Source organism: Cynocephalus volans, chromosome 11 (genome assembly GCF_027409185.1).
Source record: "Cynocephalus volans isolate mCynVol1 chromosome 11, mCynVol1.pri, whole genome shotgun sequence".
NCBI lineage: Eukaryota > Metazoa > Chordata > Mammalia > Dermoptera > Cynocephalidae > Cynocephalus > Cynocephalus volans.
Window position 1 is genome coordinate 25,088,720 of NC_084470.1, and position 23,767 is coordinate 25,112,486.

General features: G+C 44.1%; 1 protein-coding gene and 1 pseudogene across 2 annotated transcripts in view; one reads left to right on the plus strand and one right to left on the minus strand.

Annotated features, from left to right (window-relative positions):
• Positions 1–4,165: 4,165 nt before the first annotated feature.
• LOC134390555 (inhibitor of carbonic anhydrase-like) overlaps positions 4,166–23,767 on the minus strand; it is a 35,843-nt gene continuing 16,241 nt past the window's right edge. For both annotated transcript variants that reach the window (XM_063114036.1, XM_063114037.1), the window contains exons 10-17: positions 22,305–22,395; positions 21,100–21,156; positions 16,586–16,741; positions 13,653–13,794; positions 7,565–7,629; positions 6,593–6,777; positions 5,097–5,283; positions 4,166–4,200 (exon numbers count right to left, since the gene is read on the minus strand). In XM_063114036.1, the coding sequence (XP_062970106.1) occupies positions 4,166–4,200; positions 5,097–5,283; positions 6,593–6,777; positions 7,565–7,629; positions 13,653–13,794; positions 16,586–16,741; positions 21,100–21,156; positions 22,305–22,395 (918 nt within the window). The remainder of the gene's footprint in view (positions 4,201–5,096; positions 5,284–6,592; positions 6,778–7,564; positions 7,630–13,652; positions 13,795–16,585; positions 16,742–21,099; positions 21,157–22,304; positions 22,396–23,767) is intronic.
• On the plus strand, positions 17,917–18,315 carry LOC134390556 (large ribosomal subunit protein eL31-like; annotated as a pseudogene).

Below are 23,767 nucleotides of genomic sequence, written 5' to 3' on the forward strand. Positions count from 1 at the left end.
TTAGCATTTCACTGGGGAAAGTGAAACTGTACCATTATAGGGTCTTACGTTATACACAGAGTGGTATAACACTATTTGGAGCTTGTGTTAAGCTAAAGATGCATATTGCAAACCTTGGAGAAGATATTAAAAAAACCAAAGAAGAATAACTAATAGGCCTGCTATAGATTGGATGCCCTCCCAACCTCACTGAAGCTTAAATCCCCACTGTAACTGTTGAGGGTGGGAAATCCTGTTATGGTAATTGAAGGGTGGGGCCTTGAAGAGGTGAGTAGATTAGGTTCAGAGTGAATGGATTAATAATGGTGGTCAGGGGTGTGGTCTCAAAGGCTTTAAAAGGAGAGTGCATGAGGAGCTATCCTTCTCTGTGCTCCACCATTCTGCTCTGTGAGACCCCTGGATCACTGTCACCACCACCAAGGCCTTTACCAGCTATGTTCCCTGGACTTTAGACTTCCCCACCTCTGAAACTATAAGCAATAAATGTTGTTTTCTTAAAAATTTCCCAGTTCTGTGTATTTTGTCATAAGCAACAGAAACAGACAAATACAAGGCAGACAGAGAAGATAAAATGGCATCCAAAAAATACTCAATTAATCCAATAGAAGGCAGAAAAAGAGGAAGGAAGGAACAAAGAATGGATGAGACAAATAGAAAACAAATATAATAATTTAAATAATTTAAATAATTACTTTAAATATAAATGAACTAAACACATCATTTGAAAGACGAAAAACTCACACTTTTAAAAAACAAATATCCAACTATATATATATTTCTTTGTAAGAAATCCAACTTACTGTAAAGAAACAGATGGATTAAATGTAAAAGAATGAAAAACAATACACCACGCACACGCTAATCATAAGAAAGGTGGTGCAGTCATATTAATATCCAATGAAGTAGACCTAAGGACGAGAAGTGTTAGTTGGAGACAACTACAGACATTTGACAATGATAAAGAAATCGATCCATGGATAAATCCAATTTATCCTAAATATATATGCACTTAACAGAGCCTCAAAATACATGAAGAATTGGAAGGAGAAATGACCAAATCCATACTTATAGTTGGAGATTTCAATCCTTTTCTTTCAGTAATTTATGCAACAAATAGACAGAAATGATATCACAACACAGGATTTGAACATTAGCATCAACCGACTTGACCTAATCGTTACTCATAGAACACCGTGCCCCCCAAATTACAGAATACATGTATATTTTTTCAAGTATCCATGAAACATCCACTGAGATAGACTATATGCTGGCCATAAAAAAAGCTCAATACCTTTAAAAGGATTGGAGTTATATCTCTTTTTAAATCCCTTGTGGTCAGAGAATGTATTCTGACCACAAGGGAATTGAATTAGAAATCAATAACAAAAGCATATTTGAAAAATCATCAAATATTTGGAAATTTAAAAATAACTTTTAAAAAAATCAACAAATCAAAGAAGAAATCTTGAGAAGGTTAGAATTTTTTTCACCCAAATGATAATGAAAACACAGCATACCAAAATTTGTGGGATGCAGCTAACGCGGTGCTTAGAAGGAAATTCATAATTTGAAATGTTTATATTAGAAACGAAGAATGTTCTGAATAATTGATCTAAGTTTGCACCTTAAGAATCTAAGGAAAAAAGCAGATTAAATGAAAAGTAAGCAGAAGAAAGAAAATAAAGGTCAGAACAGAAAATAGGCAAACAATGGTGAAAATTTATAAAACCTACAGTTTGTTCTTCAAAAAATGTCATGAAATTGATAAAGCTATAGCTAAGCTGATCAAGAAAAAAAGAGAAAACACAAAACACCAGTATCAGGAATGGAAGAATGGATATCACTACACGTCCTGTAAGTACTAAAATAATAATGACATATTTTGAACAACTCTATGGCAGAAATCAACCACTTAGATGAAACAGAGAAGTTCCTTGAAAAACACAAACTTTGCAGCTGTAGATTTTTACTGGTGGTTCTTTTTTAAACATTACACTTTTTCTCTATGTTCAGGTTTTCTTTTAAACCCTTGGGCATGTTGATAAGAAGTGTTTAAAGTCCATTGTCTGAATACCATCATCTCTGTGGTTTCTAGGTGTTTCTATTGATTGATTTTGCTCCTGACTCTGGGTCACGTTTTGTAGCTTCTTTGTGTATCTGGTTATTTTTTCATTTATTGCTGGACACAGGTATGCTACGCTGTTGAGTATTAGATTTGGGGGCTCTCTTCGCTCTGGGTGGTAGAAATTTGAAAGATTTCTGGCCCTGTGTGAACTCTGGGAACTGTTCAGCTTATAGGTCTCTCACAGTTATTATTCTTTTGCTAACCTCACAAATTTCAATTTCATTCTACACATGTGTAATTGGTATTTGGCCAAAGACTCAAGGACACTCCTATACAGATCTCTGTAGGGTTTTCTCTGCAAAGTTCCATCCTTTCTGTTACTCATGCTTACACATTCCAATCACCCTGGCGTCCCTGAGTTTTTCTCTCTGTTTCCTCAACTCAGTGCTGTAGGCTCTCATGGGTTCCCCCTCCCTGTTCCATGATCTGGAAAGTTCCTCCAGCCAGAAAGTAAGGTCATCCTCTGCTTGCCTCTTTTGTTTCCCTCTTTCAGGGATCCTAGTTGTGCACTTGCTATTGTCCAATGTTTGTAAACAGTTATTTCATATATTTTGTCCAGTTTTTTAGCTGTTCATGGAAGGAGGGCAAGTCCTGTGCCGGCTATTCTTTCTCGGGCAGAAGCAAAAGTCCACATTCATAAATCTGACTTTTAACAATATGTAACCCAGGTTCCCACTCAACAATAGTCACTGAGGCACCACCACAGGTTGGAACTATGGTAATATATGTCATAAAATCTCTGCTAGAAACTGATTTAGTAGCGGAGGGACCTAGCCAGAGCCTCAGTCTGACATTCCAACCCAGGGTGTGGGTGTGAGTGTTGGGAATTGAGGCCGCCCAGCACCCCCTTCCTAGGATGCCCCCAGATTCGGTCACCCCACTTTAATATTTTACTGGGAATTCCTCCCCCTACCTCACATTACTATTTACTGCTGTGATTTACTGACTTCAATAATGCTGCATAACAGACTTCACTAGGGCCACGGAGGATCCTCAGGTCTCCTCCCCTCCACTTGGTGGGACCCTGTGGGGCCAGGTGCTGAGGGGAGCCTTTCTGTACCCCACCCATCGCTTGCTTTCCCCTGCCCTCCTAAGGGGCCCCAGGTTGGGCACTGGCCCATTCGCAAATACCTCAAGCGGGAGAAGGTAGGATGAAGCTATAGCTGTTTTGTTTAATTGGAACTAGAAAAGGGATCATGTCCTACTTTATGCCCTTCCGGGAAAAGGGGAGAGACACCAGGATCACACTCCTGTACTAGCCACCGCCACTGTCACTCATCACATTGAGTTCACTTCTCTCTAGAGTTTGGATAAATTCAGGTCAGAGCTGCAGGTACGCAGCTCTCCAGTGTCACAGAAAAGCGATTCACCAGAGACTGATCTCTCCAGAAGTGTTCAGTCTTACTGTACCGTGATGATAAATTGTGATTTTATGATCTTTTCATTAAAAGCTTGATTGAAAACAAAAAGAAAAAAAGAAAAGAAACTGATTTAGAAGAAATAACTGTACATCATACTTTCAGGAAGTTGACTGTAAAAGGGTAAGTAGAATTGGATTTTTGCAGTAATTTCAATATCTTCCAATTACTCTGAATCAAGAGTTTGATTCCGCTTGACATTATTAATTATAAATCGTAAAATATATTTGAAAAATATGCAAAATCATTCTTTATCCTGTCTCTGTTATGTAAGTCCTTGATACTTTATTTTACATGACTCGTGTAAAATAAAGAATAGGGAGGGAAGTCGAGCTAGTCTTGTTGAATTATTAAAAAAAAAAGGCACAATTTAATAGATATTAAATTCAGAGGCACAATTCCAGTGTGAAGTAATAGTTTTCCTCCAAACATCTGAGAACATTTAGTGAAGTTTTCGAAGAAGACACAATCATTTTTATTCATTTAAATTTTTGCATCAGTTACTACACAGAATTTTGAAGATAATTGATGTTAATGCAGCTCCACATAAAGACAAGTGAGAATGTGGCCCCATCATACTGGCGCTCCCAACATCTCTGCGATTGCCCATCTTGATTAGTTTTTAATTTCCATGGAATGTGCAGGCATCCAGAAGTTCTGTGAAGCGTAACATAACAGAAAGACCTTTGGGTACTGCCGGTGCTTACTAAACATGGTTCTGTTCCTATATTCTAAGAGTAAATGGTAGTTAATAAAGATTTTCTTAAATACACACACACATTCTTTTTCCTGATATAAGTGCTACCTTTTTTTTTTTTTTTTTGGCAACTGGCCAGTATGGGGGTCTGAACCCCTGACCTTGGTGCTATAAGGTTGTGCTCTAATCAACTGGGCTAAGCAGCCAGCCCTAGTGCTGTCCTTAAATACCTGCGTTTTCCTTTCCTCCTGCTCTCATCATTTCTAACATGTGATAAAATTCAACAAAAATTCAGGCACACTCCCAACAATTTGATTATAATAGCTCTAATTTAATTTCTCCAATTTATTTCTTTTTGAGGTAGCTATGCCTTCCTAAAATATGTACAGTTAGAAAGGATCTACTATAGTGCTATCTATGCTTTACTTGTTTCTATTATTTGAACATTTTACTCAAAACCATTGAAAATTGGTCCTCTGTGCATGGTATACTTGTATATTGGTCATTTCCCAAGCTCTCTCCCTATGTTGAAGTGCTCACATGCATACATTTTCACTTTATTAGCAAAAATGGAAATACACATGAAAACAAATTCAATTCCTCAGTGATCTCAAGTTCTATTGCATTCCTTGTCTCCTTCAAATGATTGAGCCATTTTTTCAGACAGTGTCTTATAGTGTTTAATTGAGTGGCCTCATCAGTGGGTCTGAACCCTCCTGTGAGGCAAGGAGCAAGTCCTCCACCTCTTTGTGTTCCTATCAGTACTGACCCAGGGCTTGGCACATGATAGTTCTTCATACAAACATGTTTACCTTGACCCCCATGTTATTTCTCTTTGGTGTTTCATTCTACTTACCAGAGGTTAAGCATTGTCTTAAGTTAGCAATAGCCATCAGATACTTTGGCCCTAAGTACTTTTCATAAGTTGTTTTGTTCTGAAGGTTAGCCAAACATTCCGTGTCATCACTGAATAGCAGGTCTTTGGCTGAGGAGTCAAACAACTGGAACATCGCATATTCAAACCCATTTCTTCCAAAGAGCTCCTGGATGAGACAGACAGACAGACAGTGAGTGACCATGGGCTCCAGGAAGCATTGGGTTGTGTATTCTTCTTTAGAAGACCTGAGCTCAGCTCCCACTCTGGGAAACCTGGGACACAGCAGCAGTGTAGGAGGCACTGTAGTAAAATGGCAAAAAGCATGGTTTCTGGGTTTAAATCCAGGCCCTGTCTTTTCCTCGTTGTGTGACTTTAGGAAAATTCTCTACTGAGCTTAGTGAACTTCAGTTTACTCATCTGTAAATGGAGATAACACCACCAAATAGTGAGACAATGTACATAAAACAAGTGGTAAATACGAAAAGCTCTCTTTGCTGCTCTATTGCTATTTCGCCAACCACTACCAAATGTTTTCAACTTTCTGGGTTATACTTGCATGGCTTCCTGCTGCCTGCAGCCATTGCTACCTTGCCTCTTCCATTCTCTGGATCTGCCCCAGGTGTCCAACCATCCGCATCTCTTCTTTTCCCTCTCCTCTCTTTCTTTGTCCACTTCCCTTGTGGCCAAGATGGCAGTGTGTCCCACGTGGGACTTGCCCTTTTAAAAGTCCACAACTGAGAGCCTCAGATTTTGCCTGCCTTCCCTTGGTTGTCATCTTTTAACTCGGACGAGTGGGTGGCATATGCTGAGACATGGATTTCTCATTTGGGGAACCCCCAAAAATGGGGTATGCTAGTGAAAAAGGCAGAGGAGGCTTTGGGTTTTCTTTAGAATCACTTGATTTAGGCAGCCTGTTACTACGTAAGATCAGTTTTTGTTGGCTGCCTGTGGAGATCATAAGTTGTCTGTTTGCTCCTTAACTTTTACAAAGCCTAAGACAGTGCTCAGTCTGCCCAGGTTGAGGAAACACATTCGGATCCACCCATGGGTCAGGGAGAGCAACCACCATTCTGTTTTTCACAAATATAGCTCAGCCTACTGTGCAAGGCACTGAGCCTTACTTCTGTGTCAGAAGAAGAGAGAAAGGGTTAACTGTCATAGAGCCATTGAACATGCCCAAGAGGGGCCAAGAATCTGCTCAGAGTCGAGTGGGTCTCAGGAAGACACTTTGGGTGCACACATGCCTGACATTTTTCCAATTCACTTGGATATGCTAGACAGCTGCAGAGCAAGAAGGAAACACAGCCACCTCTCTGCTGCAATCAGAGTCAGGGCTGGGAGAATCAGGCTTCACTGCCCAGAGAGAAAGCACGTGAGGAGGGGCTGGGGTGTGTCTGTGCAGCTCTGCAGGCCAACAGAGCACTCAGTTGCAGGGTGTGGGGGAGTGGGGAAAAGGAAGCCCTGGGTGCCCATACCTGTTGGTTGAAGAGTATTCTGCGAACAAAATCGGCCTTGTCTTTCCTCGAGACCACGGCATGATTTGGCACTACAGCTAGGTGGCAGCTCTGAGCCTCTGTCACAGGCTTCCTGGAACCATCGAGGCACAGCAACTCAAAGTCTTCCTGCTTCAGATCCTTAGCCCACACTTCAGGGTTCTTCCCTGGGGAGAGAAAGAAGGTAAATCAGCCACAGCTGATGGCTTTGGTCAAGGTGCCCTCACTGGGGGCATGAGACCAACCACCAGTGCCAGGGAGAGTCACAGAGATGTAGAGAAACAAAGCAATAAAGCTTTTTAAATGAAACAGAAGAGAAAAATTCATGCACTCGTAAATTTATAACCTTTCTGGTTAGTGCTTTTTCAGTACTGCTAAAGGCAAAGATTTCTTAAACAGGCCTTAAAAAAATGCTAGCCATAGGGGCTGGCTCGCTAGCTCAGTTGGTTAGAGCATGGTGTTAACACCAAGGTCCAGGGTTTGATCCCTGTTTCCTGCTAGCAACCAAAAAAAAAAAAAAAAAAAGTACTAGCCAGAAAGGAAAATATCGTTAAATTGAACAATATTAAAATCAAGAACATCTGTTCATGAAAGACACCATTAAGTAAGCAAAAATGCAAGCCACAGAGAAGATCAAGATATTTTTCAGCACAGAGCACTGACAAAAACATGTGCCCAGAATCTATACAGAAGCCTGTAAGTCCAGAGAATCACATATGCTCATACGACTGTGGCCTCTGTATGTCTGTCAGTTAGGTTCAAGGCCAGTGTTATAGCCAACCTCATAAGTCTAACCAGATATGAAGAATTTTCTCATTCCATAAATTAAAAACATTAGGACCTACGTCACTGCAGAGAGGGCTAATAACCTTCCTCAGTTGCGCAGTGAGGGGATGACTTCACATGAGAGACTCAGATTTTTCCAAGGCAGGAAAGGACAGCATGGGCACATACCATCAGTGTTCTGCAGGACCGTGGAGTGCTTCACAAAGGCCACATCTCCCTTCTCAACCAGACACCTGCACAGTGAGGGTCAGTTCAGCGAGGGGGATAAACAGGAGTGGGAGGGAGAGACACTGAGACGGAGTCACCCCGAGGCTCATCCCCCTCCGCAAACTCTGAACACTTCCACCCAAGCAACTGTAATGCCTGGCTATCCCTAGGAATTAGAGGGGAAAGCATAATAGAAAAGGAAAACTTCCTATTTAGTTTCTATTATGAATAACCTTTGTTTGGATCATTATTTTAAATACTGATCAATTTCTCCAGAGGAGGTGCTTGTGTTCTCCTATTAACAGGGATACCCAAGGGATGATTCTCTGTTTGGATCAAAACTCCCAACCTCAGAGATTAAAATCAGCATGGAAGGTGTGATTTTGAAGGAGTTTTTTTACACTCATCCATCTTCTCAGCATTAGTAAAAGTGAGTGTGCATCACTAAACATTCATTTACCCTTAACCCCATGAAAAGTGCTTCTCTGTGTTCAGGGTGCATTCATTAAGAGAAATGTTGAGCACATTAGAAATCAGGTTTATGTCTTTCAGTCAGTGGCCATGGCTATTAATTGTCAGGAGCACCTCTCCAGCTGTCTTTCTGTCTCCGGTCCCTCTATACCTAGCTAGGATCTATTACTCCTATTCAAGCTTCCTAAGCTCCCTCGCCCTGTTTCTTTCCCTCATGCCCCCTTCATAGAATCCCAGTCCTGAATGAGCATGATCATGTGTCCTACCTAGTTGTGTGTGCACCTCAGGGCATGGTAGGCAGAAAGAGAGCTTCCTGATCATTAACTTCACCTGGGCGTTCCCGCCTTCCTTTCTCTACTCTAGGCCAGTGGTTCTCAGAGTTGTAGGCTAAAGACCAGCAGCATCAGCATCCCCAGGGACCTTGTTAGACATGCAAATTCTCAGGCCCCACCCCAGACCTGCTGGATCAGAAACTCTGGAGGTGGGGCCCAGCAATCTGTGCTTTATCAAGCCCTCCAAGAGACTGATTCGTGCTCAAGTGTGGGAACCATTGCTTTAGACAGCCACCTCCCTACGCTGTAGAGCAATGACTTCAAAATGTTTTCTCACTTTCTACAAACCTCTGCCTCTCACATCCCCCTCCCCAACACTCACAAGCTCTGACTTATGATCCTCCTTCACAGAGAAAACTCAGAAATCAGCACGTGGCTTTCTCTCAGCACGCCTCCCAGCTCTGCCAGCCTGTCTGCAGTGCGCTTCTCCTGCAGTCCAGCTGCAGCGGGGAGGGACGGGCTCCCTCCCAGCAAACATGTCCTCACCAGGGGCTCTGCATCCCAGCCGTGCCCACACTCTTGGGAGCTTCTCGTGATAGTTATGCTCTTTCTCTCATATAATTATAAACTTTCCCTGTTCACTAGAGTCTTTTCATCAGCATTTACATGTCTTTTCTTTAAAAACAACAACAATAAACCCTGACTTGATCCCACACTGCCCCCCAGGAGTGAGCCTCTCTTCCCCACTCATCCAGCACCTAAAAGGAATTGACCCACTTATCATCAGCACCCCTTACACCACCCTCTCTGAGGCTTGCCAGTCCAACTTCCCAGGCTAACTTATTGTTCAATGTGCTCCCCCCAGGGTCACCACATCCAGAGCCGGTTCTCAGGACTCATTTTGGTTGGTCTCTCAAGTTCATCCTTCCCCCAGTGATTTGAAATGTCACTTTTGTTAGAGACCAAATTGCAATATGCCCATGAATCTCTCTTGGAACTCTATTCTCTTCCACTTATATATTTGTCATTGTTGCACTTAAACCATCCTGTATTGATTATTTTAGTATAGTAATGCGATTTTTGTAGCTAGGAAAACAAGATTCCCTTTGTACAATTTTATATTAAAAATTCTTGGCTCTCATTTGGCCCCTCAAGAAGCATTGCTACTTTTTGAAAGCCAGCTCCTTTTACCCAGCTTGCCTCAGTCCACCTGGTCACAGTGGAGTCAGCTGTAACTTTTCAACGTGACTCACTGCATGAATTGTGTGGGCAGGAAGCTTTCACCTACACAGGGCAGACAATCTGCCTGCCCCTTTATGACTGAGGAGCTGTGACAATACTGGGACTGCTGGTCACAAACATTTCCCTCCATGTAGACTGAGACACTGAGAAAATCACCCTGCAGGGAAAGAGAAAAATGAGGCAGATGTGCAGAAAGAGAGCAAGACAGACAGAAAGGAGAAACAGAGTATGTCTGCTTATACTAAAATGTCATTCATTGTTTATCTGGAATTCTTATTTAACTTAATGTCCTGAATTTTACCTGGCAAAAGTACCCTTCAAGCATCTTGGCTGGCTCCTGAGACTCAGGTCTCAGCCCTTACAAGGTGGGAGCTTCCAGAGCACCTGTTAAAACATTCCCCTTGGCATAAGCTGGTACACATGAGGTCTTCTCACTTGCAACCAAAGGAGTCCTTATTCATTTTAGTGGGGAAAAGAGATACGAAACAAATTAAGTAGATAAAATACGTAGTATGCTAGAGAGTGATAATGCTAAAGAAAATATAAAGCAAGAAACAGGGATATAAAATATTGGCAAGCATGTGTGTGTGTGCGTGAAATTATAGAGTGGCCAGGAAAGACTTCTCTGAGAAGTCCAAAAGAAAATGAGGGAACTACTGTGACGATATGAGAAGGAAGAACATTCCAGACAGGTAAGAGCAAGTGAAAAGGCCCTGAGGCAGGAGTGTGCCTGATATCTTTAAGCAATCACTGGGATGCCAAGATGGCTGGAGCAGAGAGTGCAACAAGGAAAGAAGTGGGAGATGAAGTCATGCGGGACCTTCCCAGATCATAAAGGAACTTATAGATCAAAGAAGGACCTTGACTTTTACTCTGAGCGGTATGGAAAATCAGTGGAAGACTTTGAGCAGAGAAGTATAATGCTTCGATTTATGTTTTAACAGAATCACTCTGGCCGATGTGTTTGTGGGGAAGAGAGACTGGGCAGATAGATGCATGGAGACCTGTTAAGGGGCTATGTAAAAATCTGGAGAGAGATGATGATAGTTTGAAACAGGATGGTATCAGTGGAGATGGGTGGTGAGATCAATTCTGGAAACCTTTTGAAGGGAGATCCAACATAATTTGATGATGGATCAGATGTGGGGTGTGAAGAACAAGGGCAGGCATAGATAGCAGCAAGGATTTAATTTTTTTTCAAAAGGAAAAATGGAGTTGCCTTTAACTGCAATGGGGAAGACTGCAGGAGGTACCACTTTGGGAGGGTATGGGATTTCAGGAGCTCGGTTTCAGACATTTAAATTTGAGATGGTTATTAGGAATACAAGGGGAGATAACCAGTAGGCAGTTGGATATAGAAGTCTCAAGCTTTGTGTGGAGTTTCATGGAGACTTCGGAATTTAAATGCAAATTTGGGAATTGTCAGCATATAGACGGATTAAGACTGGCTAAAACCACCAAGGCTATGGCCATGAAGAGGGAAGAATTCCAAGGATGGAGATCTGGAGGACACCAACACGTAGACCTTGGAGAAGTGAGGTAGAACCAGCAAAAGAGACTGAGATGCAGTATCAAGAGAGGGTGGAGAGAATCCAAGAGTGTGGTGTTCTGGAAACCAAGGAAGAAAACATATTCAAGAGGAGGAAGGGATCAGCAGTGCCGATGATGCTGGGTGATAAGGTAATGCAAGGACTAAGAACTGGCCTTTAGATTTAGCAACACGGAAGTCACTGGTGACTTAAAAGTGTAGTTTCACCTGCGTGGTGGACAACGTTGGACCACACTGGGAAATGTGGTGGTAGAGGTCTGCCCATGTACCAGCAATAAGGAGATATGTCTTCTGCAGATAACTGAAATACCATAATAAAACCAACCCCACTGGTGGGGATGGGGGAGGTGAAGAGATTCTTAAACTGGGTTCTGGGGAGTTTGAAAGGAGAGAAATGGGAATGATCAAGGATATTTAACTCCTTTAATGAATTTTGTTGTAAAGAGAAGGAGAGAAATGGTCAGTTGCTAGAGAGGAAAGTGAGATCAAGAGGTTTTACTTATGAACTTATGTTTAAGATGGAAAAAAATAGCAGCACGTCAGTAGGCTGGTGGAAATGATCTAGTAGAGAAGGAAATGTGATAACACAGGAGAAAGAGGGAAAATTGCTGGGGCAACACCCTTGAACAGGCTGGAGGAGAGGCAATCGAGGCAGGTGCAGGACTGGGCTCAGCTGGGAGGCAGCCGGGCCACCCCAAGGAAGAGGGAGAGGGCAGCATGTACAGGCACAGACACTGGCATGTGGGTAGGTGTGGCAGTGGGACATTGTGGAATTTCTCTTCTGATTGCTTTAATTTTATCAGGAGAGATAGGAAACAAAAGTATGATAGATGGAGAAGAAGTGTTGGAGATATGAGAAGAGGAGAAGGGAGGAATCGTCTTCTAGGAGAGTGGGGAAGTGGCTCCCGTGAGCTTGGTCCTCATCACGTCAAAGGGAATCCAGCCATCCTGGAAGTGCAGGCACCCCGTAGTGGTTTAGCCAGGAGGTGAGGGTTGTGCAGGGGAATGAGATTACGGTTGGTCACGGTTGGCTGGATACAAAGAGGGAAATGGACAAGGGGGAGGGTGTGAGAACAGGGGAGAGTTCACAGGATCGAGGGATCACAGGTCATCAGGAGCGAATGGCTGCAGGAGTCAAGAAACTAGAGAGAGCAAAGAGACAGGAGGTAAGAGGAGAATAAGATGTGAAGCTAAGGTTGTTCTTTGTGTGTTCATCTTCATTTTGGAAGGAGAGGAGGTTGTGGTTCTGAACAGAACAACAATTCTAAGTCCTCTGTAATACTATCTTACTAGTCAAAACGGGACCACAGAGCCTAATACCAATACTCCTTCCAAGGTAGAGAAAAATTAAGCGATTTCAGCCTAGGTTTAACATTCAGCATACATTGTTGCAGATCTGTGAAAATATGTAATTTATGTGTGGCTTATGAAAGAGACAAAACTTTGGAGAGGGTAGGACAAAGTAGTCTGGTGGTGTAGTAGCCTGGCGTCTATGAATAAGAAGGACTCTCTAGACCCTCACAAATTGTCCACACAACAGCCACACAATTCTAATTCACACACATGGCCCTCCTGCCTCAAAGCTCCCAGCACCACCCATCCTACCTAGAATTAAATTTACTTTCTTAGCCAGGCCCATATTGCTCCCAGATAGAGACAATGCCTGCTGCCCCAGCCGGTCACACACCCGATCCCTTCCCTCTCCACCCTCCAGCCCATGGACCTTCTCTAGCCTCAACACAGCATGATTTTTCCATCCCCTCCCCCCATGCTTTCTCCTTGCTGTTCCTTCTTAATGGATTACTCTTCCTCCAGATTTTTTCAGACCTGATTCCCTCTCATTATTTAATTCTCAGCTCACATGGCTCCCCTGCCTGCTGAGGCCTTCCCTGACCACCTTTTCCAAAATTTCTAAAACTAGTCACTGCCACACCACCTCCATTGGTTCCTCTGTAGCACTTAGAGTTGGAAAGTGTCTTGTCTTTTATGTATATGACTATTCTCCTCCTCTCCTCACAAGGCAGGGTTTGGGGGGCAGGGACAGGGACTGCGTGTGTCTTGTTGGCTGCTAGAACCCCTCTACCTAGAACAGCACCTGCCACATATTAGATGCTCCATAAATATTTTTTGAATGAATGGAGGAGCCCAGGAATATCTGTTTTCAAAGCATACTCATCAGGTAGGTATAAGAAGCAAGGTGTCTGATGATCTTCCTGTGATTTTAAACTGAGGCTTTGAAAGATTCCATGACTTGTCCACAATCACACAGAAGAGAGTGGCAAAAGTGGAGCCAGGGTTGTGACTCTGCAGCCATCATTCTTGCTCCTCCCCAGGTGCCCTAAGGTGCCCTGAGTCAGCTGAGTGTGCATGAGAGTGCCCTAGAAAGGGGTTGAAGTTGAGTTCTTATTTTGGCTTCTACATGAGATACCCAGATGCTGGGGTGATGAAAAAGGTGAGAAGACAAGAAGTTCACTGGGTCGATGCAAAGAGAAAGGTGGAGACAGACACTACTTGCCTGAAAGCCCCGCTGGAGCCGTAGTATCTCTCGTGGCTGCTGGGAGCACACATGTGGGCTGGATTGCTGCTGCCGCTGCACAGAGCACAGAGACGGGAATCAGGATTCGACCCAGGGGCACAGCTGCGACTGAAGAACTCATCTGTGAGGAAGGACAACTGGAGGTCAGCTCTTCCTGCCTGTGTTAGCAAGAAAGCCTCAGATTTTGTCCTTAAAATTGCCGGAATGATGAAAGACACATTCCGTTATTTAGCAACCTGTCACTAAAAACAAGAACCTTGTGGAATTAAAAAACAGTTTAATCTACTTTTCTCCAGCTGGAGTTAAGTAGAGGGGAACTGGCTCAAGTTGGATCGAGGGTCTGTGAACTCCAGAAGTCCATCCCATCCTAGCACAGGGCAGAGGTGCCGAAGAGCAGACAGATTTCAACCCTAAGAGAGTGGACGAAATGGAAGTCCTGGATGGTTGAACCCATACCACATGCTTTCTCATCTCTGCTGCCCTGGCTCTTCTTTACAAGGTTTGTCACCTTGATTTCAAGTCCAGGAAGGGCCTAGAGAAGTGCGGCCACCTCGCGTTGCACTGGGCTCCAGGGCACCACGATGAGGAAACCAGGCACAGCCGTGCCCTTGTGGAATCTGAAGCTCATGGAGTGACAGAGATCAAGTAACCACACCAGTGAATTCGTACTTCCCCCTTGCTCTGGGAAAGAAGACTATGATTCCATGAGGCTGCAGATAAAGGAGACATCTATAGACCTGGGAGTCAGGGAGAAGCCTCAAGAGAGAGACTAAGACTGAGTAGGAGCCACCCAAGTGATGGGTAGAGGGGAAGAGGGCACAGAGAGCTTAATGGAGGCCACTGGGGCTGGACCACTGAGTGAAAGGCAGTGACTGTGTAGGGGGCAGGGTCCAGATCACATGCAACCTTTCACACATTTGTGTAGATTTTGTTCTTTATCCTTAGAGAAATGGGGAGCCTCTGAAGCTTCTAGACAATGCTAGGCCAGGGGTAGTGGGTAGGATATATTCAGACCTGCACTTTCCAAAGATTGGCCTGGCAGAGGGGTGGATGGAAACTAGGGCAATGTGGAGTTCAGGTGGCAGGCGATTGCAGTAGTCCAGGGGAGATGAGGGCAGCTTGGGCTAGAGTAGAGCAAAGGAGAGGGAAACAGGTGGAACGAGTGAAAATGACATCACTGACGATGGATGGGTATGTGCATAATGACAGCTAGGTTTCCAGCTGGGCAAATGGATGGATGGACTGTGGGGTCCTCCACCAAGCCACATAGTTCTGGAATAGGACCAGGCTCAGTAGGGATGATGCATTCAGTTTTGGACAGGATGGGCTTAATGTGCTTTTGACATATTTGACTAGATACATCAAATAGGCAGTTCAATATATACACGTCTGGAGGTCAGGAGAGATCTGTGCTAGGGATAAGAATTTGACAGTTATGGACACGCAGATATAATGTTAATAATAATGATAGCAGCCAACATTTATCTAGTGCTTACTATGTGCCCAGCTTGGATGGGTAACACTCCTTCAGATTGTAACTGAGACTGTAGGCATGGATGCGAGTGGCTGGCGATTGGGTTTAGGTTGGGAAAAAGTTACTTTAAGCAACTCAAACATTTCTTAACCAGATTGGGAACCAGGGACCTTGTAGGCACAGGAGAAAAACCAAGCCAGTGTGTTTCCACAAAAGCCAGGAAATAGTGTGTTAAGACGATTTGAGGAAAAGTTGCCGAGAGGTCAGGAGGAAAGGACTGGAGCATGTCCCTTCAACTGAGCAACATGGAGGCCACTGGTGGCCTCGACCAGAATTCTTCCTGTGGGTGATGCGGACAAGCCAGATGGCAGGGAGACGAGAGTGAGTGGGGGTGAATGGTTCAGACAACGCTTGTAAGACTTCCGGCAGAAAAGAGGGGGAGAAAGAGGGAGGGGGGTTTTTAAAAATAGAAGACATCGGGTGTGTTTATATGTTGAAAGAAATTGTTGGCTATACCATACCAGAGGGAGAAGTAATAACTGAGGGTATGAGACTGTGGAGGGGAACCAGGGAGTGGCCGGCACCCCAGTGCAGGTCTAGGGATTGGCTGGGGAGATATGACATCAGGAGACCCACAGCTTCGGCAGGGGGTGTTGAGGGGGGTGGTTTCAATTGCCTCTTGCACGTGCAGGTGAGATCATCTGTTGAGAAACGTTGGTAGATGGTGTGGGTTTGAGGTGTGTGGACAAAGAGGACATTAGGATGATTATTGGGAAGTGTTGGGGCAGAGCAGAGAAACACAGGGGGTGCTCATACTGTTGCGGGTGCACTGAGGCCAGCAGCCAGAGCATTTCCAGTGAGTTGAACCGCTCTGTCACCCTGGGATTTTCTCCCAGCATGTTCAGCTGCTCAGGTGCACAAGAGAGCAGGTAACAGGGTTCATGCAGGGCGGTGGCTGGTCAAATAGCTGGGGAAAGCCAAGCAGCTCACCTTTTAGGTGCTGGCAAAGTGCAGCTGATATGACTATCTAAGAGAGACAAGGATGAACGTGAAGATTCAGCACTCAAGAACTTACTGGTGGGAGAGTTTCAATGAAGAAAGTATTCAATTTGGTTTACATGTGAAAGCAACAGACACCCACACACGTGTGCACCAACACACACCCCATTCTTGCTTTGCAGCCCCAGGTGGTTTCACAATGGAGCTATTTCTCTGAGATCTGTCCTCTGGGTCAGGGCACTCCCCTCAGAAGCAATGAGGTGAGGAGAAAGGAGAGGACCTGTTCCAAGAGACGTGAGTCTCGCCTGCAATTCTGGTCAGGCTCTTGGCTCCACCTCCCACTATGGCATCGTTTGCCATTCACCGAACTAAATTTCTCCCCTACCTAGGCACAGGCACAGAGCAGGGACTGCCACAACATCTCCCAGAACACACTCACCAAATCGACAGGACCCAGTTTGGTTGTATATTAAACCCATGGGGATGTTCCAGCCTGCAGAGGTGCCCACTGCAGTGTGGCAGGACTTCTTGCCTCGCAGAGAGTTCCAGGTGATATCAGCATCTGTTCTCTTCACCACAGCCACAACGTAATAACCTTGCAATAGAGATACCAAGATGCAATTTCTCCTTTTTCAGGGGGTTGTGGATGGGGGATAAAAGTGAGATCTGACCAGCCCTCCTTCACCAGGCCATTTAATAGCATTATCTGTGTGGTGGATAATGTAAACTGGTATTCTCTATCTCCATTCTATCCCCCTTCCAGCTGGAGATACAGAAATGACACCTCCCATGCTCTCCTGTGGCTATGTTGTTAGTGTAACTTAGGATGTGGGAGATTTGGAAAGTGGAAGTGACATAGGGGTCCTCTGCCTTCCCTTTCAGCTCTTCCTGCTAGGAAACAAAGTCCCAGAAACCTTAGGCTTTTCTGTACAGTTCTCCAATATCCCTTCACCACCCTAGGGGATTAGAGGCTATTACAGCAGCTGCAGCAGCAACAGCTACTATCAGTGCCAGCTTTCTATCCCTGGATCCCAGCTACAGGGTGTGTCTGGAACTCAGTGTACTAGGGGAGGCCTTGGAAGTCGTGGCTCTCCTAGGGAGCCAGTTCTCTTTCGTTCCTGCTGGGAGTCATCCTGGGAAACTAGTGTCCACTTTTTGTTAACATTTAATTTCCTGTATTAAATCCCTTCTTGCTTAAAATAATGCTTCATTTCTTCACTGCTCCCTCACTGATGCACTCCGTCTGTCCTTTCAATAAACAAGCAAGGCCGTCTCAGAGAAGATTCAGCAGGCTGCAAGCTTGCTCTTTCAGAAAACAAAATTGTACATATATTTATATATGTCATACTTATATACTATATATTTATAGTACCTATATCTATACACACATATAAGTATACATATTTATAAATATATTATATATTAGTGGAGGGATGCCAAGATACAATTTCAATATCTCCAGGTCTGAAAAGAGCTGCCAGCCCCTGCCTGCCCTCTTCCAGGCGGGGGTGGGGTGGGGGGAACATCTTGAAGCCTTCAGCTCGCTCTAGCAGAGGACCCTCCCAATAGCTATCATTATTAGGTACTGGGCCAAACAGACTTACACTACAGCTCCTCAGATATGTCCACACCCACGTGTATTTACACACACACTGTGCTTTTTCAATGGAATCCTGCTATGCATTCTTTTCTGTGAGTTGCTTTATTACTCCTCAATAGTGTATTGTGGACACCTTTTTGGTTCAGTAGAAATAGATATAGCTGGCTCTTCCTTTCTAACTTGGGCCTAGCAGAATGGCTCCTGCAAAGAAGGGCGGTGATAAGAAGGGCCATTCTGCCATCAATGAGGCGGTGACCCGAGAATACACCATCAGCCTTCACAAGAGTATCCATGGAGTGGGTTTCAAGAAGCGTGCCCCTCGGGCACTCAGAGAGATCCAGAAACTTGTCATAGGGGAGATGGGAACTCCAGATGTGCGCGTTGATACCAGGCTTAACAAAGCTGTCTGGGCCAAAAGAACAAGGAATGTCCCATACCATGTCCTTGTGTGATTGTCCAGAAAATATAATGAGGATGAAGATTCACCAAACAAGCTCTATATTTTGGTTACCTATGTACCTGTTACCACTTTCAAAAATCTGCAGACAGTCACTGTGGATAAGAACTAACAGCTGATTGTCAAAGTTATATAACTGCGAAAAAGAAAAAAGAAAAGAAATAGATACAGCTATCTCACTCTGTTATTAGTTGAATCTATTTCTAGGATGATTCATACTTTATAATACCCTACTGCTGGGCATACATGAGGGGGGGAGAGAGAGAGAGAGAGGGAGGGAGGGAGGGAGGGAGAGGGAGAGAAGGAGGGAGGGAGAGAGAGAGAGAGAGAGAGAGAGAAGATGCCAGGGTCTTTTAAACAACCAGCTCTCGCAGGAACTAACAGAGCGAGAACTCACTCATTAATCCCCCCTCCCCCAGGGAGAGCATTAATCCATTCATGAGGGATCTGCCCCCATGACTCAATCAGTTTCCAACACTCCACATTGAGGATCAGATTTCCACATGAGTTTTGGAGGGGACAACACACCCAAACTCCATCAACATATGAGTGTCTACTTGTTTAAATATTTCTGTTAAATAGAAGTTCAGAATTAAGAGTTTTAATGGTTTTCTAGGTTTACAATAGTATCCTTTTTGAATCATGACAATTTAACCTCTCTTCCCTTCCCCCATATTAAATTAAAACAGCTCTTTTTCTTATCTTACTGCATTTATTTCCAATATAATACCAAATATCTTTGATGGGAGTGGGCATTCTTGCCTTGGTCCTGATTCTAATGAGAGCACCATTAATATTTCATTTATTCTTACCCCAATATTACATAATTGAGTTGTGCTTGTTGAGTAAGGCCTGAACTGCAAACTGGAATTGAAAATAAGATTAGAATCATACATCTTTAGAATTAGAAGATAATGTGGCTCACCATCACTACCACCACCACTTGCGCACGCGTGCGCGCGCGCACGCGCGCGCACACACACACACACTCCCTTTCTTGATGGCATAAATCAGGTCTCTACATATTTAAGCTTGGAAAAGTTAAGACCTGTCTTGCCCGTTCCCTCCTAAGTGACCTCAGACAAGTCACTTAGTAGATAGGAGCCTAAATGTCTCCTCAGTAAAACGGTGACAGTGAAAACCATCTCAGCAGGAGACTGAGGGGGATCAGATGTGCTAATATGAGCATAATGTAGGTTAGGAATGGGAAGAGTAGATCACACAGGCAGGTTTCCAGCAGTGCTGCTAGTGCAGAAGCAGCACTGAGCCCCTCTTGGTGAAGCAGGTTCTCCTTAGGCCACAGCAGGCCCTTGCCTACCTGACTGCTCTGTAAGACACAAGTCCTGTAGCCAAACGCTGTTGTAGTAACTTCCTTCAGATCTAACTATTTCTGCACCTGTGGCATTGATTATTGTCATCCATCTTTGCATGCCAATGTGTATGTGAGAGACAGCTTTTGTGGCTAATCATCTCCATCTCTACCCAGATGGAGCCTTCTCCATCACAGTCAGCCACCCTGTCAGTGTCTGAACTGTCTTCTAAGCATCCTTTTTGACCTATACAGTGATTTGCATATCACTGTAGTTCCTGGAAATTTCAGCTACTCTTGAAGCAGTCAGTGTTGTTTCTGACTATAAATGATCAGAACTGAGTACATGGTTGATGAGAGGCTAGCCCTTAGGACTGGGGATGAAGACACAATTCACAGAAGACTTCTTAGCCATGAAAGTAGAAAGGGGCGCAGTACAGTGTATCCCAGGGTGTGGGTCCTGTCAAACAGGAAGGGACGCTGCTGCAGGCGAGCAGGGAAGTGATCCCTGAACTTGGCACTCTGGAGGCCTCCATGGAAGACAAGTGGGGCAGGACCTCTGTGACCCAGTGCTGGGGGTGGGGGGACAGAGACCAGAGGATGCCTCTCATACTATGGTGCTCCAAACCCCTTCCTTCCCCCAGCTCTCCTGCCTCACAAGAAACTCTAAACCCAAGTAAACACCTGGTTTTCGGCTCGGGATCCTATCACATTGGTTTTTCCAAACTTAATGTGCATTCAGTCTGTTAAAATACCGATTGCTAGCCCTATCCTTTGAGTGTCTGACTCAGTAGGTCCAGGATGGGGCCCAAGAATTTTCATTTCCAACAAATTCCCAGGTGCTGCTACTGCTGCTGCTGGTTGAAACCACACCTGGGAATCACAGCTCTATCTAGTTTCCTAAACTGGGTATTCAGGGACAGATTCAGAGCCTCTCTGCCTATCTGGAGACACAAAACGAGCGACCTACTGGTGGTCTCCTATTCTGAAGACAGGTCAACTCGCCTCCTAGGAAGTGCAGTGGGCTACAAGCTAAATGATAGATTTTATTTTCCTCCTCTTTTCATTAGCAGCATCTGTGAATCTCCTCCCCTTATGAGGCCTTGTACTCAGCCCCCCAAATGCTAGGAATGGGCTCATGCCCCAGTGCTGACCTTCACCCAGAGACAGCCAGGCAGCGTGTGATGAGGAGCAGTGGGCTGTGTCAGGAGGGGATTGGGGTTTCCAGTCACTCCACCTGTCCTGAAGCCCAGGTGCAGCCACCTCCTGGCTGTGTGGCCCTGGACAAGTCACATAGTCCCTGAGCCTCACTTTCCCCATCTACATAACATGGGTCAGTGATACCCAAATATTGTAGGGTTGCTGAAGAGTAAACAGGAATAGAGCAAACAGGAGTCTTTTGTCAACTGTAAAGTACCCTACAAATATTAATATCACAGGACAGATTTGTATCTTAACAGTTAACTGTGGCTTCTCTTCTTTCCCCCGGCTCCAGCAATTTTTGTTTGTTTGCTTAAAGGTTTCCTCCCCGTCTCCCCAACAGCAGGCCTTTGCCTGTGAGCCCCAGAGTTACTGATTCTGACCCACCTTCCATGGGTGTATTCACACACTTAGACCCCAGCTTCTCATTGCCATGTTTAGGCTCTAAAAAGAAAAATAAAAACAATCAAGGTACATGGCATTAAACTCTCACACGACTCAATTCAATGTCATTTACTCAATCTCAGTAGTCGAGAATAAAATGAGAAGCACTAACTAAGCAGATGATCATTGGTTATCAACGTGCTGAGGCTCTGCAGGTCGGTTTTACCCCTTCTCCCTCTGCTCTTTGCCATTTGAACATTAAGCCCCATCCCAGAACCTCCCAGATACTCAGGCAGATGCAGATGCAGATGCAGAAAAGGAGCTGCCCACTGAAGTGGGGGAGAAGAGTCATTGCAGATTTTGCAAAGATCCCTTTGTATAGCTGTGTATGTCATCCTGACATATTTCTTCCCTTCAGAGTCCTAGACTGTGGTAGGCAATCATCATATTCCTGCTAGGTTGGAGGAAAAGATCCCAGTCCATGGAGTCAGAAAGATCTAGATACAGTCTTTATTCTACCTTGGACACATCATTTAACTTTTCTAAGCCTCAGTTTTTACATCTGTAGAAATGGAGATACCACTATTTACCCCACAGAGTTGCTTTGTTTTGAAGGATAATGTAGCAGCTGAGGTGTAATTAATGATATTAGGGGAATCCTCTTTTCCCTCTGGCTTTAGTTGTCCATATGAATGGAGCCCTATTAAAGAACATGACTTTGCAGCCCCAACCCCTCAACCACCCAGAGCAGCTGGAGTGAGTAAATGACTAGCAAATTTGGCAAAAGGACCTAAGCACACATGGCTTGGCCCTTTCACTCTCTATTAAAGAGAATGAAGAGAGGTGGTTTAGATCTCGCCTACAACAGAATGTCTCCCTGTGCCCTCAGCCATGGGGTAAGCCAATAGACTGTTCTCCTGAGTTAGTGGGCAGCTCCAACACAGCATTTGGTAAGCCCTGTGCCAGCTCTCCACCATGCCTCCAATATCACCGTATCAGTAATAAAGGTACTAGTTTGATCTCTTTCTGCCTCTTGAGTTTACATCTTAACAGGTTCTGACTCTGGGAACGGGGGTTTTATCTACTAGCTCTCTACACTGTAACGATAGTTATTATTATCTCAACACTGGGAGAAATTGTTTCCTCGTCTTTCTAGGCCCACACCTCTGGAGGAAAGAAAACACAGAGACCTGCTCCCTTCCACTTACCATAGTTCTCTGCCAGAACAGGCACCAGACCACACTTGCCCGCCATGTAGATGAATCCTCCATCCAAGCTCATGGCGTCAGCTTCTCCTTTCTGAAGTTAAAAAGCCAATAGGTAGCACAACAGTGAGACTGTCTCCTGACCCCCTGACCCTCGGAGATTTCTGTCTCATTGGCTTCGTATCACACGTACTTGTGATTAACCAAATTGCAAATCACCCAAGTCTTCTGCCATGTAAACATGGGGTCCAGAAAACTAAACATGCCTTTGGCCTATTGACCCAGGAACAAGTACCCAACCCAGGTCATGCTCCGCGGACATCTCTGTGTCCTCTCATGAGACCCATGCTGAGTCCTGGACATGCGCTCACCACAGCTTCTTTGTGACCTCTGTCAGTCAATTCAACGATCCACATGGCCACACTCAGAAAATGTCATGAATCTGTTTCTACGGAACAAGTATTCTTACCAACTATGCAGTTTAAATCTGTTTCCATAATCCCATTAGTACTGTACTCAGAGCCCCAGCACAACAAATATTTTCGATAAATAATTTATCTAATTAATTCATTAATAATTAATGTATTATTTTAGTTTTCTAACTGCAGAGCACAAAATGTATGCTTAGAGTCACAGATAAAGTCATTGAGCTTTTGACCTGTTAACTACCCTCCTAGAAATCTAAAAAACAGTAACTGTTAGCAGCAAAAACTTACCAAGCCCTTACTACGTGCCAGGCTCTTTTCTAAACACTTTACAGTGATTACCTCATGTATCCCTTGCAAACTCCAATAAGGTGGGTACTATAATTTCCCCTCTTTTATAGATTAGGAAACTGAAGCAGAGAGAAGTTAAATATTTGTTCCATAGAAAGACATTAGGATGTAAACTTAGGCAGATTAATTCCTTAGCTTCTGCTCGAAACCACTATCCAACATGGTCTCCGGAATCTGACTACTCCAAAGCATACGTCCCTAAATACTATGCTATATACCTTTTTTTATCCATAAAATGGGTGAAAAATATACTTCATAGGCTCATCACAAGTATTAAATGAGTTAATGCAAGTTAAGAGCTCATAAACTTGCTTGGCACATAGTAACTCCAGAAATACTAGCCATCACTAATGTTAAAGATACACTCAGAAAAATTGAGTTATAAAAACAAAGATTTTCAAGAGGCAGAAATACTTGTGGAATATTACGCAGCCATTAAAACCCTGTTTTAAATGAATATTTCATTACCTAAGAAAGTGCACCAACTTCAGTCTTAAAACTTTAAATGATAATAACCATAGCCAACACTTATTGACTGCTTACTATGTACCAGGCAGCGTTATGAGCACTCAAATTCATTTAATCTTTACAACTGAGAAATTCAGGAGACTGAATAACTAGCAAGTTCTTAATCTTATGGGTTGGTGCCAGGGAGGTTTACCAAAATTAGGACCTTCTCAAGAAAGGCTA